This window comes from Cynocephalus volans, chromosome 18 (genome assembly GCF_027409185.1).
Source record: "Cynocephalus volans isolate mCynVol1 chromosome 18, mCynVol1.pri, whole genome shotgun sequence".
NCBI lineage: Eukaryota > Metazoa > Chordata > Mammalia > Dermoptera > Cynocephalidae > Cynocephalus > Cynocephalus volans.
Window position 1 is genome coordinate 15,761,312 of NC_084477.1, and position 18,946 is coordinate 15,780,257.

Sequence of the window (18,946 nt, forward strand, 5' to 3'; positions counted from 1 at the left end):
TGCTTCTTGACAATCCTGAATCGCAAACAGCATCTGATGTGGTGTCATTTTTTTTGGTTGATGGACGAGGGAACATGCAGGCTCTCTGTAACAGATGCAGAAGCTGCAAAGCTCCCATTCAGTGGTAGTCAGCACATATGCATTTGTTAAGCAGTGACTCATTCAGGTACTATAGAGATAGGAAAGGAAGAAAAGGCACAGTCTTTTCCCCTCGGGAGCTTAACATGCATCAAAAGTGGTGATGTGCCGTGGTTGATCAGAAAAGAGGAAGTCGAAAAAAGTGGTTGCCAGGCCGAGCCCGTGGCACACTCGGGAGAGTGCGACGCTGGGAGCGCGGCGACTCTCCCACCGCGGGTTCGGAATGGCCGGTGCACTCCCTGGCTAAGTACCGATCACGAAAAAGACAGAAAAAAAAGAAAAAAGTGGTTGCTCATCTCAGCCTTCAAACATTTTATCCTGGCCGTGCTTATGCAGAACCTGGCCGTGCTTATGCAGAACCTGGCTGTGCTTATGCAGAACCTGGCCATGCTTATGCAGAACCTGGCCATGCTTATGCAGAACCTGGCCGTGCTTATGCAGGCAGGCACGTGACAGTTTCATCAGAGTTAGGAATGAATGACCGCAGCAGGTGCAGGAGACAGCAAGGAAATTAACCCAGTAATGATGAATGAGAAAGATCAGTTATTTGGAATAGATTCACCAAAATTATAGACACTTTTAAATGCAAGGCTAAAAGTGTATGTTTTTGATCCAGTGGGGATATTGCACATCATAAGAATAGTGGTTACGTGAAGGGAACTTATAGAAAAAAAAAGGCACCAGCTCTGAGTACCACAGCAGAGCTGATGGCGCGGTGGTGATGGGGAACATCGGCATTAGAAAGTTGAACCAACCGACTTCCCAAGTCACTCTGCCAGCAGTCGGGCCACCAGCCTCACCTCCGTTCGCATCAGCTCCCCACGCTCTGCCTCTGTTCAGTCACGTCTGCTTGCCCCAACCTTTGACTTATGGTGAGTCTTTGTCCACGCCTCATGCTTCTGAGCAAGTAAAACTCACTCGAAATGAAATTGATTTACTGATGTTAGAATCACGGTTGAACCCGTGGAAGACAAAATATTCTTCAGTCCTCAGGATGCTTACCACAAAGGAACAACTCACGGCACTTCTTAGATTAACTTCTAAAGAAGTTGCATGCTCTGCAAGCCCAGTCCATGTGACAAACATTGAACGCTCATCATGACTCTTCAGATATTATCAAAAGTAATGTTCATTCGTGGTTGGTTACATGACGTGTCCTTGCAAAATTCTTAGAAGATTTTGGGAACTGCTGAAGATTCCAGTATTCAAGAAGACAGAAGTTCCCCGGGTTTTTATCTAGTTGGCGGACAGGAGCTGTTACTTCTCACCTCCCCAAATCTGACTCCGTTTTCATATCAGACATTGCTAATTGGTCACAGCGTCTTTTCTCACTGAGGTCGTTAGCACCTCGAGATGTCAGACAGTACTCCAGGCAGCCAGTACCGGCTGATCAGAGCTGGCCCAAGAGATAAACTCTGTTTACTATGATGGGCTGAGACTTCTCTTTATTTCTGTTTTCCATTCTGTTTATGGCATGTTATAGGTGTAAGTAATTGTTGAATCAGAATAAGTAGATTCCGTTCTGAAAGCACACTGCTAACTCTGTGTTGGGAATAGACACTTTAAGTGCTCTGGGGTTTACTTAGGTATTGAAATGGGCTTTTGAGTTGGTGGAACTTGGGTACTTTCAGAAGGCTAATTTCATCTCAGGGAGGTATTAACTTCCCTCGCTCAGCAGAGAACTAGGATCATTTGCAATAAATAGTACGGTCTGTTGTAACAGATTCTTAATGTTCTAGCTATATTTTGAAACACACTTTGGTAAAAATGGAGCAATTTGCATTTTTCCCTTCTCATTTGTAAGCCCTAAGTTTTCTAATGGTCCCAGATCGCCTCTCCACTTTAAGATGTGGCACCTATTAAATGCCGTCAATTGAATGAATGTAGTTAGCAAATTGGCAAGGGCATCCTCAGGAAAAAAGAAAAGCTCACCCATCTTCAGCCTAACTCCCACTCACCCAGAGCTGTGATTCCACTTCTTGCTTAAGGTGCTTCTGTTTATGTCTTTTATGCTTACTCTTTGCATTGCTGGAATTGATTTTTTTTTTCTTTCATCTCTGCTGTGTCATGATAAACTGATGGCTCCTTGTGAACAATTTCAGCAAGTCAGCTGTCATGCCAGAGATCTGTTTCTCTATGTGGGTCTCGATGTGTATTTATCTCCCTGATTTTTATTATTATCACTTGGTAGAAGCAGAACGAGAGACTGTGAGTTCATTTTGCCCTCTCTGGAATATTAATTAGGGAAATAAAATTTGATTCCTCTTTTAATTTCATGTTCTCTTTGACTCATCCAAGATGGTAGCAAGTAACATACAAATGGACCCCCTCGTTGACTTAAGTCCTCGACAGTGATGTACAGTAACAACTGGAAAATTTGCTCCTTGGAGAAAAGGCTCAGTAGTTAATTAGCTGGGCTTTCTGTATGTCTGCATAATCCATTATTTCTATTTTTTATTATCCATTACAAAAAGATTCTGTTTTATTGATGGCAAGAGGATCTAGAGGTTGAAGCACATTATTATAATTTAACATTTCCCAAGCATCATTAACAACGGCTTGTGGGAGAGTTTTTTCCATGTTTCTTCTAGGTACTACTGGATTTCAGCCTAAAACAACAGCATTTTGCCTGCAGTCAGGATTTAAAATCTAATTGCAGATATAAAACACACTCATAGCTCCAGAATTTTCTTAGCAGTGGAGTAAACCTTAGATATCCCCTAGTCCCACCTCTTCATGTTATTATTTAAAGTGAGGAAATGGAGGCCCAGAGAGAGATAAATTAACTTTGCATCACACATCCCAGATCCCAGATCTGGGTCTTTTCAATCTTTTCTTCTGTGCCCTCCTCCCACCACAATTGAAGTATAAATATATTTGTCTAGTCAAAAGAACAATTCACAGGTATATAAGATACCTTGCAGATCTATGGTACTTTAATTTACAAAATAATTTCCCAAGTGTTTTCTCCTTTGCCCTTTACTGTATGTTCAAGTTATAGAGAAGGAAGATATTAGCATTGGTTTTCCAATGGTGGACTTGAAGCCCAGAGCACTTATGTTATTTGCCTAAGGGCATGCACGACTAATTCATATTGTTTCTTTCAATTGTAAAATGGATTAGTAATACCTACCTCGTATGGCTGCTGTGATAATATATATGAAGTGCCTGGCTCGAGGGTCCCAGTTACATAATGTGGTAGGTTGAGTTCTAAGACTGAACTAAGACTCCGGCCCCCTCATGCACACACCCTGTACAATTTACACCCCTTTGGGTGTGGGCAGGACCCGTGAAGATGATGGAGTGTCAGTGCTGTGGTTATGTTACATTACCTGGCACAGGTGAAGGGATTTTGCAGATGCAGTTAATGTTCCTAATCAGGTAACTTTGAAAATTAAAATTTAATTTAAAAGGGAGATTATCTTGGGTGGGTCTGACCTAATCAGAAGAGCCCTTTAAAGGAGGATCCAGAGGTAAGGGATGGAAAAAGTAACAGAGACCATCCCCTGCTGGCCTTGGGGACTGACCACAGAGGGTCACATGCAGGGGCCAGAGAGTGGCCCCAGGAGCACGTATGGGTCCCAGCCACCGCCAGCCAGAACACAGCGCTCCAGTCCTGCAGCTGCAAGGAGCTGAACCCTGCCAACCTCCCGTGGGCTAGGAAGAGGACCCCAAGGCTCAGATAGGACAGGAAGCCCCACAGCACTGTGATTTCAGTCTGGTGAGACCCTGAGCAGAGGACCCAGCCAGGCTATGCCCAGACTCCTGCTCCACAGACACTGTGAGATAATGACACGTTTGTGTTGTGGTAAGCCACCAGGTTTGTGGTAATTTGTTACATGGCAATGGAAGATTAGTACAAGTGGTCATGATTAGTAGCACAAATAGTTGATGGTGGCTGTATTAGTCCATTTTCTGTTGCTTGTAACAGAATACCTGGAACTGGGTAATTTATAAAGAGATGAAATCTGTTATAGTTTTGGAGGCTGGGAAGTTCACGGTCCAGGGAACACACTTCTCGTGGGTGTCTCTCTACAGCAATGCAGGTGTCATGTGACGAGAACGGGCTGAGCTAGAGAGCTGACCTGTTCATCCGATCCCCTCTCATCATCAGAACCACGCCCCTCTAGGGCAGACCTCAGAATGTAACCGCCTCTTAAAGGCCCACCCTTCAGTTACCGTAATCACATTTCCCACCTTCTTAGCACTGCCACAGTGTGGATGAAGTTTTTAATACATGAAACAGGGGCACACATTTGACCCACAGCAGTTGTGATGATGATAAACATGATGGTAATAATGTTCATAGTAATAAATTCTATAATGAAACCTAAGATATAACTCACTTTTGTTTATGTTAGACTCCAGATTGTATTTTATGGCTAGAATTGTGTCACTTCTGGTGGCAAGGGGGTGGGAATTTCCCATCTATTAGCTGTCGGGGCACCTAGCAAGGAAGCCATGGCACTGACCAAGAAGGGGACAGTGGATACCAGGGGGTGGCTGGTACTTCTGTCACACCTCTGTTCCTAGAGAGTTAAGAAGCCCAATTGATCCCCAGACCCAGGTAACGCAGATTGTCGTGATCTGCAAGCTTAGGTAGGATGACTTTGACAGTGGCACCTGGCACTGATTTGGGGAAAAAATAGAAAGAACAACAAAGACTTAGAAGTTGTTCCGAATGGAACTGCAGTTGCCGAGTGAAGGAAGATCTGGACCCGGGTTTTGGTAGTCAGCACAGAGAGCAGGCGAGGGTCGAGTCCAGGAGGTGTGGCGACACCAGCGGGGTAGGACTTGGTGCCTGTCTGATGTGCAGGGGGATGTGTGGACAGGAGAAGAGGTGGACGGGAGCATCCCAGGCCCGGGGCGAGCCCTGGTGGGAGACGCCCGCTCAGTGACGACTGCAGAAGCCTGTCTCCTCTCTCCCAGAGGCTTGTGCGTGACCCTGTGCAACTGCTTTGACCCAACACTTGTTTTTCTTTTTTGTATGTCATCAGCTCTATGTGAAAAATATGGATACTCACCACTACTCGTAAAGTAAAAGCCCCATTGCCTCATCTGTAGGATGAACGATACTTACGGTCGAGGTGTTCTGAGATCCAAACGTGGCCTTGTACCTTGAGCATGGGATTCGTGTCAAAAATAGACCTGGAAATAGGACTTATATCAGAGTCAGAGCCATACGATCTCGTTCTTACTTTAGATGTACGGAAACCTGAGTCTCAGACATACCCCTGTGTCTAATGGGGTAAGAAAAATCCATTTCTTTCTCTTTAAAACGAAAGTATTTAAGCCTGCTGTGGAAGGCATAGCGACAGGAGAGTTTGTCCTCTTCACATTCACTTTATAACCAAACCCTCAGTTAGTCTGTGCAATAAAGTCCATCATAAGAGATGTCTAAAATGTCTAAGGAAAAAAAATGCTGAACCCAGGACGGTCTTTGGAGTATGCTTTTGTACAAAGCTGAACTGCTCTATGTATTCTTATCAGACTAATTCCCAAATGTATATGAAATCTCCCACAGAATTGTAGGACTCTCAGGCCATCTTATTTCTACCTCATAAAAATATTTCAAAGCCTGTGGGAGTTTTATGAAACCAGCCCTTATCAATCCACATTGTCCCCAATTTAGGGGCCCATGAGACGCATCTCAAAGCAGTTAGAGATGTTAATTTTGGAGCAAACTGTCACATGATAGACGCTTCATTATCTGTGGGTAATCATCTAAAACCTTATCTTCCCCCCACATCTTCCTGTGCATATAAGTTTAATAAATAAAGAACATGTATAAAATAAAATTAAACTCAAGAGTAATAATACATGTTCTAAATATAAAAGTTTGCAGTATTTTTAACACGCCACTGGAAATACCAGTCGCACCTCTCTGCGTTCTGCTGCTCTCGGAAGGGACGAAGCCGTCTGAGCACTGAGCTCACAGCAGGTGCAGGGCCCAGCACACCTGAGCAGCTCCTTCCACACCCGTCTTCAGGCCAATGGTCTCTCCTCCCTCAAATGTCAGTGTTTTCTTCTCTGCCTCCAAATAAAAATCAAAATAAAAACATCCTCCAATGCATTTCTTTCTTTTTCTTTTCTTACCATATGTCTGACTCGACAAGCTCAACTCCTCAACATATTCGGTTCCTCGATGCTTCTGATGCTGTAGACACCCCACCCCCAGCGTCTCGCTGCTCGCCTTCCTTTCGTGGATCCCTCATGGGGGAGACACAGCCCAGGTCCCAGGGGTGGCGTTGGGGGTGATTAACAACCGAACCGCCTGGAGAGTAACCAGGATTAAGGAGAGAGGGATACAGAAATGGGGCAAGGGTGGTTTATCTTGTGATGCCCTCCTCACAAATCTGATTTCTGGGAAAGGATTCTGAGCAGTCCCTTCTTAGACTCCATTTGTTTATTTAGGTGTGTGTGTGTGTGTGTGTGTGTGTAGTAAATTGTGGAGATGTTAAAACAGTACTGTCAGCCCTTCGTATCTATGGGTTCTGCATTCGTGGATTCAACCAACCACAGATTGAACATATTTGGGGAAAAGAAAATTTCACAAAGTTCTGAAAAGTAAAACTTGAATTTGCCGCTAGCCGAGTACCGTGTCAACTCCACGTGCGTGAAGCGATGTGCAGACCTTGTATTAGGTGTCGGGAGCACTCTAGAGATGACTTAAAGCAGACGGGATGATGTGCATAGGTTGTGCACAAACAGTACGCCGCTTTATGACAGTGACTTGAGCACCTGCTGATTTTGGTATCTGTGGGGGGTCCTGAAAGCATCCCCCACAGATACCGAAGGATAACTTTGCTATGTCCCTGTGCAATAAAAACATGAGAGGAAAAGCCTTCAGCAAGCTTCTTTTCTTTCTCTTTCTGGCAGGATTTTATCTCGACTCTGCAGTGTAGATATCTGTCCCCTTTTTAAGTAATCTGGGCAGAGGAAATGTTAGCATTCTCATAACTGTGACTTTAGTATTATATCATCAATGTCAGGAACTTTTTTCTTAAATTACGTTCACATTCCATTGCCGATGCTGAAGCGTGTTTTCTGTCATTTGGTCTTCAGAGTCGGTGGCAGTCAGCTGCCTCTCTTCCCAGTGGAGCAAACGATGGGCAATAAAAAATAAAGGTGATTTTCCTTAGGTGTGTTTAACTCTTTCCCATCCCTTTGTCTATTCCCATAATCTTCCTACATGTTTTATGAGTCCTGCCTTCAGGAGGAGACCGTTTCCATCCTGCAGCAGATCCAGGCATGTGCTTGAGAGAAAGTTCGGTGGCCAGGGAAGCACGCACCCTTCTGCGACCTGGGGTGTGCTCTCCCCGGGCCCATTCCTAGTTGCCTCTTATTTCCCAGCTCCAGTACCTAGTGCTCCACGAAGCTGCCCTGATCACTGCCACATAAAGTCAATCCCTTCATCCTTAGGGCCATCGTGCTCCCTTGTTACAACAACCACACACCGAGATAGACAGGCACCTGAATAGATGTCCAAACACTGTCACGTGGATGGATGAGTCAATGAATAACTGGACAAAGCTGCCCATAAAGCTGGGAACTTCTGAGATACAATGGTTATCCAGGACATACCAATCCTTTCTCTTAAAGTGGTGAGATACGTACATATTCTGCACAGTCAGCTGTGCACACGTTGAAGGTGGTCAGGCACGGAGCACTGGGCTAGGGGCTGCAAACCCCCCTGGGGCAAATCTCTTCCATCCATCCTGTCTTCTTGCTTGAGGAGTAACTTGAGAGGAGATGAGACCAGCTCAGCTATGAGGTCTCTTTCAACAACAATAAAATAAAATTATAAAATAAAATATATAAAAATAATGAAATAAAACATATAAAAATAATAGCCATGGTTTTGAATGTTGGCACTCTGCACTTGTGTGTATGCACACACGCACATACACATAGACACGTGCACACAGTATGTGTGTGTGTGTTATCTGTATGTGTATATTATCCTGGAGCTATCAGTTATGCCTAAAGGAAATCACAGGTATGGGAGAAGAAATACAGACGTTTGCTAATGTAGGACACACACCAGGAGGGGGCATAATGGCTTCAAATGATCAATGAAACTTACCCCCAATAAGATTTGTCAGTTCAGATTGTGCAGCCTGAGATAATAATAACTTACCTAGTCAAGGTCACATTCACATTTTCTAGGAGACTTTCTGTTTCCTTATTTTCTATCCGTAGCATAGAACTGGAGGGATTAAGGCAGTCTGCAAAAATCACTGTTCTTCTGTTTGTCATCTTAGACAAGGACCATGCTTAATGTCAATTGTCATTTTTTCAGGAAATGTGATTCTACTGCAGGCTTCCGTCCCCTCATGGAGCTTAGTAAATCATATAGTAACAACAAATGTTTATTGAGCATTTTATACCAGCTGCTGTACTAATGTTTTACACACAGCTGATTACATAAGATTTACCACAAGCCTGTGGGGTGAGCACTATTAAATTGTTTTAGATAAGGAAACTGAGGCTTAACCACTCGTCCAGTGTTTTAGTGCAGTCAGTGAACAGAGTTGGGATTGCATAGCTTCTGACTACCGTTCTGCACTGCAAAAGACCAGCCTCTGTGCGCCTGTAGGTGCTGAAATAAAATCACCCCTGCCGTTTCCCTTCTCAGGCCTGCATTATAGATTAAGGATGTAGCAGGTGCTTGAGTCCAGTGCAATGGTTCCATTTATATTTATTAAACGCCTTCGTGGCCTGCACGAGGTGTTGAGACTACACTGGCCTAAGATAGCTGAGTACCTGGGATCAGGCGTTAATTAAATCACCACACAGAGAGATGCTCACAGACTGAGACAGATGCTGGCAGGTGGAAGGACAGGGCACGACATGACTCGTCCCTGGCTTCATTGTTTCTGATTTGATATTTTTACCTCCCACACCCTTTTCTACCAGGTGCTGTTGCAGTCGGTTCTATTTTAGCAGGGAGGGTCCCTCAGTACGAGCGAGTGTGGTGTGGCTGTCCTTTGGCATTTGCATTGAAGAAGTTTAATTAAATAGAGAAGTAGAGAGCAAATGAGAGAAAAATTAGGTAAGGGGTACTGGGTGAATAAAAGTGGGTCAACTTAATTATGTAAATATATTTAGAGTCTGGATTTAATTTATTGTCTGCAAAGACCATCACCATGGGTTCTTTCCAGTCAATAAAAAGCTGACGTTGACATGCTGCTTTGCAGGGTGCCAGGACATTCCAAATCTCACTAAGCTGTTGCAGCAATACTTTCAGAAAGGTCCTTGGCACTGTTTCACAGCTGAGCCTCCGAGGAGCAGTTAGGGACGTCCCCAGCACCATGTGTCCCAGCAAGGGCTGCCCCTGGAGTCACCTTCTGGTGACACTTGTCCCCTCGACCTTTTCTCTGTTCCATGCAGTGGGACTTATTTCCGTGGTTGTGGTTACTACACCCTTCTCATAGCGATTTCCTCCCACGTGTGCATTTTTATGGGCTGCCTGTGCGAGGGAAGCCTGTGCTTTCACAGACTTGTGCATTCAGTACACGGCATTGGCAAGTGCAGAGGGACCCAGGGAAGGACGTAGAAGTTAGGGGGGCTTTTCTCTTTGGCTTTTCGTGTTTATGTTTGCAACAACCACATATGAAATGGAAGAAGAGGGACAGGCGGGTGGACAGGTCAGGGAGTGGCGTCCCGTGCAGCCATGTTCCCAGAAGCCCCTGGAGGAGAGGACCACGTTCTTGTGTGATTCTTCTCTGCGGGGCCCCACTTAAATGCCAATCCCTCAGCACTGGAGGCGTGCGTCCTGCTGTGGCCACCTGGTCCCGAGCACATTGGGGCCACCTCTGTGGTCCCACCTGAGTGTCGTTACTCATGCATCCTTTCTTTTCCGGACCCTTGCCCGTCCCACTCACGGTGTGCTTCCAGGTGGCTGCCACACCTTCGGGGCAATGAATGCTTGATTTCCCTGGACTCCTACGAAAGAGTAGAACTCGAGTTTCAGAGTAACATCTCCATTTCTGGGGGTGCTGTTTGAAGGAAGGATGAGAGGCAAGGCCAGGGGACCGCCCCTTCTCTGATAATGTCATTGTTTCCAAGGCTTCTCACTGTCTGGTCCACAGTCGTTGTCAGCTGCTCCTTCCTCTACCTTCTTTTCTGGCTGAAAATGCACATCCACGCAGGCCATTATGGAAATGGATACCTTGCCATCCTTCTTGCACAGATGCATCGATGTGCTGTGTTGGTGCAGGGGCTAGAGAGACCCAGGGTCATGTGGGTGACCCGTGGGACTTGGGGAGGGTGCCTGAGGTGCAGGGGTGGGGGCGCACCCCATGGTGAGGACCCGATGCAGGAGCAGCTGGTCAGGGTGGCATGCAGGTTTCATCTTACAGGGCATGGTGCCAGTGGGTTGCAGCAGAATGTCCTTTCTAATGGGGACAGAGTTTCCAGTGGCCTTAGCCTTAGTGCTAACAAGTCCCATCGCAGGTTGTTTTCATGCTAAACTCAATGAAAGACTGTTTGCTCTGTTGAGTCAGTGAAAACACACCCAAGACCTACTCTGTCCTTGTGACTAGCTGATGCGTATGTATGACTCCTGCGGCCAGGGGCTGTCAGACGAGGGGCAGGGCCCAGCCTGCTCACGAAAAATGAGTGAGACATCTTAAATGCTACCCTAGAGCTGTTCAAAGGTGATTGTGATGCACGGAGGGGAGGGGGACTTTCTGCATGACAGGCTGGGGAGGCAGTGTGGAGCAGGGGGACCCTCCTGCACCGGGCACTGAGGCATGCATAGGAGTTCACTGGCAGAGGGGAGCGGATGAGCCAGGGTGGACGAGCCCTCTGTGCAGATGGAACCATGTGTGCAGAGGCAGCGGGGCAGGAAGCATCTTGTCATATGGTTTTGTCACTATGCATATCCCAAACATGAGGAACGAGGCTGAAAAGTTGGATTTATGTAGTGGATTTTCTCGGAAGGCAATGAGGAGTCATTGAAAAGTACTGAGTGAAAGGCAGTGATGCAATCAGGTTGGCTTTTGAGGAGGGGAGGACCATGCTGTCGCTATGTGGAGGACAGATTGTGGGGTCTGGGGAGTGCGCAGGCTGGAGTGCGGTTCTCTGCTGTGAAGCGTTCACAGTGGTGCTGGAACAGGACGGGAAGGCCGTATCTGGGTAGGAGTCAGTGGAAGGAAGGGACAGATCGGAGAGGAGACAAGCAGGTGCATTGGTGACATGCAACGGTCAGCTGACTGTGGGGATGGAGGGGGCGAGACGGCTCTCCAGCTCTCCGCCAGGCTTCCAGCTCAGAGCACTGGGTGCCAGTCAGCAAGTGGGGACTGCATTGACTCCTCCTGTGTCAAGAAGCTTCAAAAAATGACCCTGGGTACAGAAAAGCACCCTGGCAGCAGCTCTTAAGTAGCTATTATCTTCCCTTCTTGAGGAAGAGGAAACTAATCCAGTGCTCAGAGATGGTGAGTAACTCAGTCGAGGTCACCCAGCTCGTGGCCAGCTCCAGATTCAAATCCAAGTCGGCCCAGCTGTAAGCTCATGCTGTGAAGACGGGCTCTAGCACAGGAGATGCCCCACCTGACGGCGGCTAACAAGTCGCTGGCTGATGACGGAGTGACACGCGGACAAGAGGACAGTGCATGCTGTGGACTGAATTGTCCTCCCAGAATCCCTTTGTTGAGACCTAGCCCCACTGCGATGGTGTGAGGGGGTGGGTAGGTCACGAGGGAGGGGACCACGTGAGTGGGATAGTGCCCGTATGAAAGGGGCCCAGGAGAGCCCTCTCACCTCTTCTACCATGTGAGGCCGCAGTGAGAAGGTTTCACCTGAGAACCAGGAAGCAGGTCCTCACCAGACGCCGAATCTTTCTGCACCTTGATCTTGGACTTGCAGCCTCCAGAACTGTGAGAAACAAATTTCTGTTGTTCTGAGACACCCAGTCCATGACATTCCGTTACAACAGCCTGAAGGGACTGAGACAGTCCATAGTCTGGGAGGGTAACTGAGGCTGGTGGGGGGTGGCTTATTGTCTTTTAAAGATGTCGGCCACTTAAGCATTTCTATAGGCAGGACAGAGAGAAGCGATGACCAGAGAGGCTGACTTTCTTCCAAACAGGGGTGTCTGTGGAATCAGGGGAGGTGCGAGGGGAGGGTCAGTCTTGGGAGGGAAGAATGTCACCTCTTTTTTGGACGCAAGAAGGGAGGACGGTGCTGAAGGAAACTCTGGAGGTAGACGAGGCCAGCAGAGAACGCTTTTGTCACTGGACTGGAACTTTTCAGCAAAATCGGTGAGGCAGACATCTGCACAGAGTCAGAGCAGTAATGAATGTAGCCATGGGTCCTGAGGACACTGGAAAGGTCACTGTGCCAGACGCTTGGGGAGCTGATCTGAGAGGCTCACTTGGCATCACTGGGCGGAGGCCAGCTGTGTGGGGGTGTCATGGAGCCAGGCGGTCTTGCTTCCTGACAGTGGCCACGTGGCTCCATGGCTCCGCCACCTTGACCTCACCTGGTAGAGGCTGCCCTCTCGGCTCCTAGGCCTGCATGGTGTGGGAGATGAGGGAAAAGCGTTCTTGTTTCTAGGAGAACAAAGCATGCGAAAATAACGTCACTCGCCCCATGCCGGGTAACGTCTGGCTTCCCACGTGTCCTAGCAGTTGTGACTGTCATGGCACGCTCGCCTCATTCATTTGTCGTTTTGATCTCAAGCACAACAAACCACTCATCCTTCTCAAATAAAACAAATCTGGAGAGAAAAATATTTAAGCCCTTGTCTAAATTCAGCTTTCAGGAGGCATCAGCGATTCTGCTGACGGTGATTGAAAAGGCTAAATATATAGACGTTTCTTCATCGTATGCGAAAGCCATGTTTGTGCTGTGGGAACGGCAGGTGCATGTGGAATAAATGTAGAATCCCAGGCCACCACGCTGCCGAAGGTGGTGACACGTATTTCCCAAGTTCTGCTCTGCCACGCCGGGTACACCGTGTTGATTACTGGCATCTGTGCCTTTATCATATTAAACCTAAAATATCTTGCTCTTTTCATTTTGAATTATTTTTCAGGAGGACCGTCTTTGATCTTTACCAAGTTTCATTTCAGCCCGCTAGTCTGTTTGATGTCTTCATGTTGTTTTTACACCACTCATATGTTTTAAACCATCGATCAATAAACACTAAGAAATACAGTTCTCACTATTGTTGAGTATTGAATTCAGAAGAAGTGACACGTATTTCATCTAACATTTTATGAAAATCGTAAGCTTGATTTCAGGAAAGATTAAGTAGAATATATTTTCATAAAGAGGTATAATTAGTTTGAAACCCCTCCCTTGTCAAGATCAGTGTTTACACATGGACAGGCAAGTGTTGGGTGTGCCCACCCGAAGCTGGTATGTCCACTGGCAGGACTGGTCACAGGACACAGTGACCATTTGGCTCGACTCTGGGGATGCACCTGCGTGTTTGATAGAGGGAGATCCTGAGATTCTCGGGCCCGCTGGAGTGTGACTTGGCTGTCTGGTGTCTTTTCCTTAGGAACCGTGGAGTATGCAGCACATCCCGGCACTGTTCTCAGCCTTCTGTGGCCTCTTGGTCGCGCTGTCCTACCACTTGAGCCGGCAGACCAGTGACCCCTCTGTGCTGCTGTGAGTAAGCCACGCCACGCTGTGGGCACGGTCCCCACAGCCTTGCCCCCCGCTGAAGCAGGGAGACAACTGTTCCCAACTCATTGTGGTTGACTCTGGACATTAGACTAGCTGGTCACCCGCTGGACGATGGTGGCAGAAATCTGGACAGAGGACCAGAAAGTAAGGAAAATTAGGGGTCAAATTCCAGCAGCATTTCACCTTCAGTCCTGTGTTCGTGGAGTAAAACACACAGTGGCAGGTGCACCTGGCATATGTCACCAAAACCTGGTGTGACTTTCCCTTGGGGACACTGTGTAGGAAGCGACTGCCTCAGCAGGTGCCCTCTCCAGATCCATTCTGGAGCCTCTCTGCCTCTATTCAGGCTGTCAACATGTGGAGACTAGACCGGTCCCTCCAAAAGACTTTCCTTTCACTTAGCTGCTTTTTGTTCTCTGAACGGCTAGTGCCCTCCAGGTGTAAAATGAGGTTTGTGTCAAAGCTTTAAAAGATATTTGATATAATCCTCAGCCACTTGAAAGTGCACATTTCAATCTTCATTTAATCGTGTCTCTTAAATCTTTGGTAAATATGTGATTTTGGACTGGAAATCCTTCATGGGTTGCCAAAGTGAGTTTGAGATATTGATAGTAGCATCTCCTATCATTTGTCTGAACTTACAGAGCATTTTGACTTAGGACTAAAACTATAACTGTTCGGGGACCAGAGACACCATAATTTTGGGCTATTATGTGCACAAAGGTGAAGGCATGAAAAAATGGAGGAAAAGGTTAAACACGGTCTGCACAGTTTCTAGTGTCAAGTGTTTTACTGGAATTTGGACTTCTGCTGTCGTTTTTGGTGAGGACGAAGCCCTAGTGGCTGGCAGAGAAAGACAGTTCCCTGCTGCTGGCAGTCGGTCGCTGATACCCCAGAGGTGCTTGACTGCCTTCCTTGGGGTGAGATTTAAAAATTAGAACGTTATCTTCGTGATGACTTGAACGTGCACCTCTTTTCATTATGAGCTTTCTAAAGGCGACAGTGCTTGCTTCTATCACGCTTGAGCGTGAGGTCTAAGGTGCAGTCGTTGACCTCATACACTGTCAAAGGCACATGCAGTTTTTTAAAAAGTTAAACCTGTGTCTTCTCTCACTTTCAGGTCCTTGATTCAATGTAAATGGTTTCCTAAATTTTTACGTGAGGATCTGGAAGAGTCGGCTGCAGACCCTCTCTCCGAGAAGATGAAAGATTCGGTGGTGAGACACCTGCACCGTGTAATGTGTGGGAGGGCCCTGCTCAACGTGACGTGGGAGAGCCTCGGCTCTCAGTGGGACGTGAGAGAGACAAGTGCAGGGAGAGGTGCCTGGCACGCTGGGTGGCCAGCTGCCTGGCAAGTGCGAACCTTTCTAGAAGGAGGGTGCCATGCCACATGCACAGGTGCACGGCTGGTCCCCTGTATGTGGGCATTTGCTGGGATATTCCCATGAACCTCATGCAGTCAATTCTGCCCGTTGCTGGCACCCAACAGCGCGTGGGCTCTGCACACACGAAAGCTTCAGCATCAAATCAAATCAGCATCAGCCAACTGCACTCCTGACACACTCCACACACGGCTTTCTGCACATTTGCGGCTTCAGCCTTGCGCTGAGCTCAGGGCCGTCTGTCCTGGGTCTTTGGTGCAAGGCTGACGTATGCACAGCCCTCGCTCAAGCGTTGGGCTTTAGACTTGTAGCTGGGGTGGCAGAGAAGGGAGGAACCAAGCTGGTTGGAGCCCGTGAGGGGAAAAGAAAGGAAGATAAGGAGGAAGGAGCAAGAGCCTCCTAAGGCTGTAAAACAATGATGCAGTTTCAAACATCCTCTGAGCAGATGTGGCCTGTTTGGCATCATCATTCAATAACGCTTTGAAAAGCAACGCTCGCTGACTATGTCAGCTCTCGTGCATTTGAGTATAGAGCGTGGAGCAGTCTGATGTCCTTGACTCATGCTTTCCTGTGTTTTTTTAGGAATGAGAGATAGAAGGAAAAGCAGCCAGTGTCTGTTGGTGGCAAGTTCCTCCGGCCAGGACTGTAGCCACGGCGCTGATGCTTGGCGCATGGAGGGGCTCAGAGCGTTCTGGTGAATTCAGAGGAGTTGAATCGCAGTCTGGCCAACATGGTCACAGTTAAAAGATTCGTACTCAGTTCTGTGTGCCTTTGAGTGTGGTCACAATTCAAGCCAAAGCATTGAGGCTTTTTTGTCACCAGAGGGGAATCAAAGGACAAATGACTTAATATGAATAAGATTCGGAAATTTAAAAAGCAGAGATACCAGATAAAGCAGGATTTTGAAAGCAGGATTCCAGGTAAAGCTGCTGGGGCTGATGAGATTGCAGCTAAAAAAGGAAAAGTCATTTGACATTCAAACATAACATCTACAACCTGACCCTTAATATCTGTACCAGGAGAACTTACGGGGAGATCGAACTGAGCTTTCCAGATCAGTTTCTGTAAAGGCCAGAGGGTGGACCGAAGCCTACCCCCAAAGTCCCCCTGTGGATGTGAGGAAAAGCCATGCCCTCCAAATAGTCCCTGATGTCGTGACTAATGAATGTCATTGTCCACTCTCTGATTTATTGCAGTTAAAAATAACGTATGAATTACAAAGACATTCAACAAGAAATTTGCCCAGTAGATGCTGAGAGCATTTCATTAGTATAATTAGGTGGGATGGGTTAGGTGTTGCCTTACTTGGTTTTCATACCTTTGAAATGCTTGTTAGGTGGTTTAATACGACGTGTGGTTCATTTCTCTGAAAATCTCTGGTCCAATTATCATATTTTAATGGGAATATCAGATTCAGCTTTTACAGCTTGATGGATGATACCTTTTGTGCCATAGTGTGTGTGGTATAAAATCCCCCTCCTCATCTCGGATTTTATTTTCCCCACCACCCTCTCTGCTCCTCTTATTTTCTCTTTCTTTTCCTAAATTTTAGTTTGTATGAGGAGCCCTTAGGGAGCCCCACTAAATCTTAGGCTTCCAGCCCACACTCCCCCATTCTGATTCACTTTGCCTGTGAAGGGGCCTGAGAATCTGCATTTTAACAAGAATTTAACCAGGAATGTCCACCCGGGAGATCCACAGACTGCACTTCAGGCAAGATCAGTCTAGACAGAGGTATACCAACGGATTCTTCCATTTCCATATGAGCAAGATAAGCTGGGCACACACAGTTTATTACCAAAATTCAGTAGTTAATAGAGATGTGAACCTTCCCCTTATAGTTGCACAGTGAATCTTTTTTCACATGCCTTATTAGTACAGCGTTTCAGTTTTTACCCTCACTCCTGTTCATCATTTTTGACACTCTGCATCAAGTTTAGATTTGATACCTTCATTGTACCTATTTTCTTCACTTATTAGAGACCAAAAAAAAATTTTTTTAACTACATAATTTTTATGTATAGAATTGAAACTGCTTCTTCTAAAACATTAGTCGTTTAACATCTAGAATTTTCGGGTCCAGTGCTGCTTGGTATGAAGTGTTGGACCAAGGCTTCTTCAGCTTTTTTCGGGGGTTGGAGCATGAAGTGGTACATAAAACGTCACAGTGATTTTAACACATTCATTACACTGAGAGCTAATCGTATTTATTGGTTAAATACGCATGGACTTACCATTAAAATAGAAAGCATAACATTAATACTATTGAACATTGTTTTAGAAGTTTTGGCCAGTGCAAGGCCTGAAAGAAAGAAAATGTAGATTATGTTATTGCATACATATACCATAGGCAGAAAAAATTAAAATCAGCTACGATTAATAAGAGGATTCATAAATACCACCAGAGAAAAGAAAGTTTAGAAAAGCAAGTGCATTCTAACATACCAGAAATAACCTTAAAAAAATAATCAAAACATGATCCAACTTAAAATGGAATAAAAATATATGAATTGATAATGGGAATGATTTTAACACGTAGTGTCACAAATAAAGAAAACTATGGCAGTCTATTAAAATGCAAATGAAGTTCTGAATAAGTGGTGATAAACAGACATAACCTGATTTTGGATAGGAAGGCTGAGATTTATAAAATGCCATATGAAAACTAAACATCATGACCAAGAACTGATTCCTTGATGCACGGGTGTTGAAGTAATTGTTTAGCAGTGGGAGAGAACAAAGAATTTTACGTGCTAATTTCTCACCAGATACTAATGTAAATCAGAGAGGGATTAAAGAGTTTCAGAAAGAAAAGGAGGGTGGGGAAGAAGGAGAAATCAAATTGGACATTTCCATTTCTGGTATTATGGTAGGCTCAGTGGTCACAACCAAAGTCTCTGTCAATAAAAGCTAAAAAGCCTGAATGAAATACAAAAAAAAAAAAAAATCCTCCTTAAATGTAACCCCAAACTGACAAATAATAGGGAATTACCAGGCAAAAATCTGAGTGCACAGGGGAGCCTGGAGGAAGCAGGACAGAAAGCTTCTTTTGCCCCAAGGGTGTGTGCCCAACCTGTGACCTTGCACCCTGGTCTTCAACCCCCAAACAGTGGAGAGCAGAATTAAAGCCCAGGCTGGTCAGGGTTGGGTGTCTGATGCCAGAGCATTGACCATCATGCTGGGGCCCTAGAGGGCCACACTCGCAGGGGGAGGACGAGTCACAGAAGTCAGCACCGTGGTCCTCAGTGCCAGGGGCATGCAGGCAGACCTGCCCCAGTGTTGAGCGAAATGACAGCAAGAGCATCTTGAGGGGCTGTGACCTTCATGGATTCGTAGCACAAGGTCAAGCAACTGGATGGCACCAAACCCCTCGATTTGCGAATGTAGTTTTAAGTGGCTCTCAACTGGAAATACCTCATGACAGAAGCCAGTGTGCATTCTCTCTAGAGGATTCCCTCATGCTGGGCCTCCAAGTGTTGTTCTCAAAACTAATTTTATAAAGAAAATGAGCAGCTTACCATAAACATTTTTAAAGCACACAAGGAAGCAAGGAACCAACAGAAACAGGTCTGCAAATACTTCAGAAACTGGAAGTATCAGACAGGTTTTTAAAACAACTATGTTTAAAGAAGTAAAAGGAAAGCTCTAAAATTTATAGATGCTAAGAAATATTTAAAATGATTTCAGCATGTTTGAAAGAGAGTCAGATAGAACTTCTCAAACAAACAAAAAAACAAAGGAAGTAACTGAAGTCAAGAACACACATACATGGGAGATTAGACACC

At 46.0% G+C, this 18,946-nt stretch overlaps 1 protein-coding gene across 1 annotated transcript in view; it reads left to right on the forward strand.

Moving 5' to 3' along the window:
- The window catches only part of PCNX2 (pecanex 2), a 237,885-nt gene that overhangs the window by 82,489 nt on the left and 136,450 nt on the right, over positions 1-18,946 (forward strand). Inside the window, exons 16-17 of the mRNA XM_063082913.1 lie at positions 13,652-13,761; positions 14,900-14,996. Of these exons, the coding sequence (XP_062938983.1) occupies positions 13,652-13,761; positions 14,900-14,996 (207 nt within the window). The remainder of the gene's footprint in view (positions 1-13,651; positions 13,762-14,899; positions 14,997-18,946) is intronic.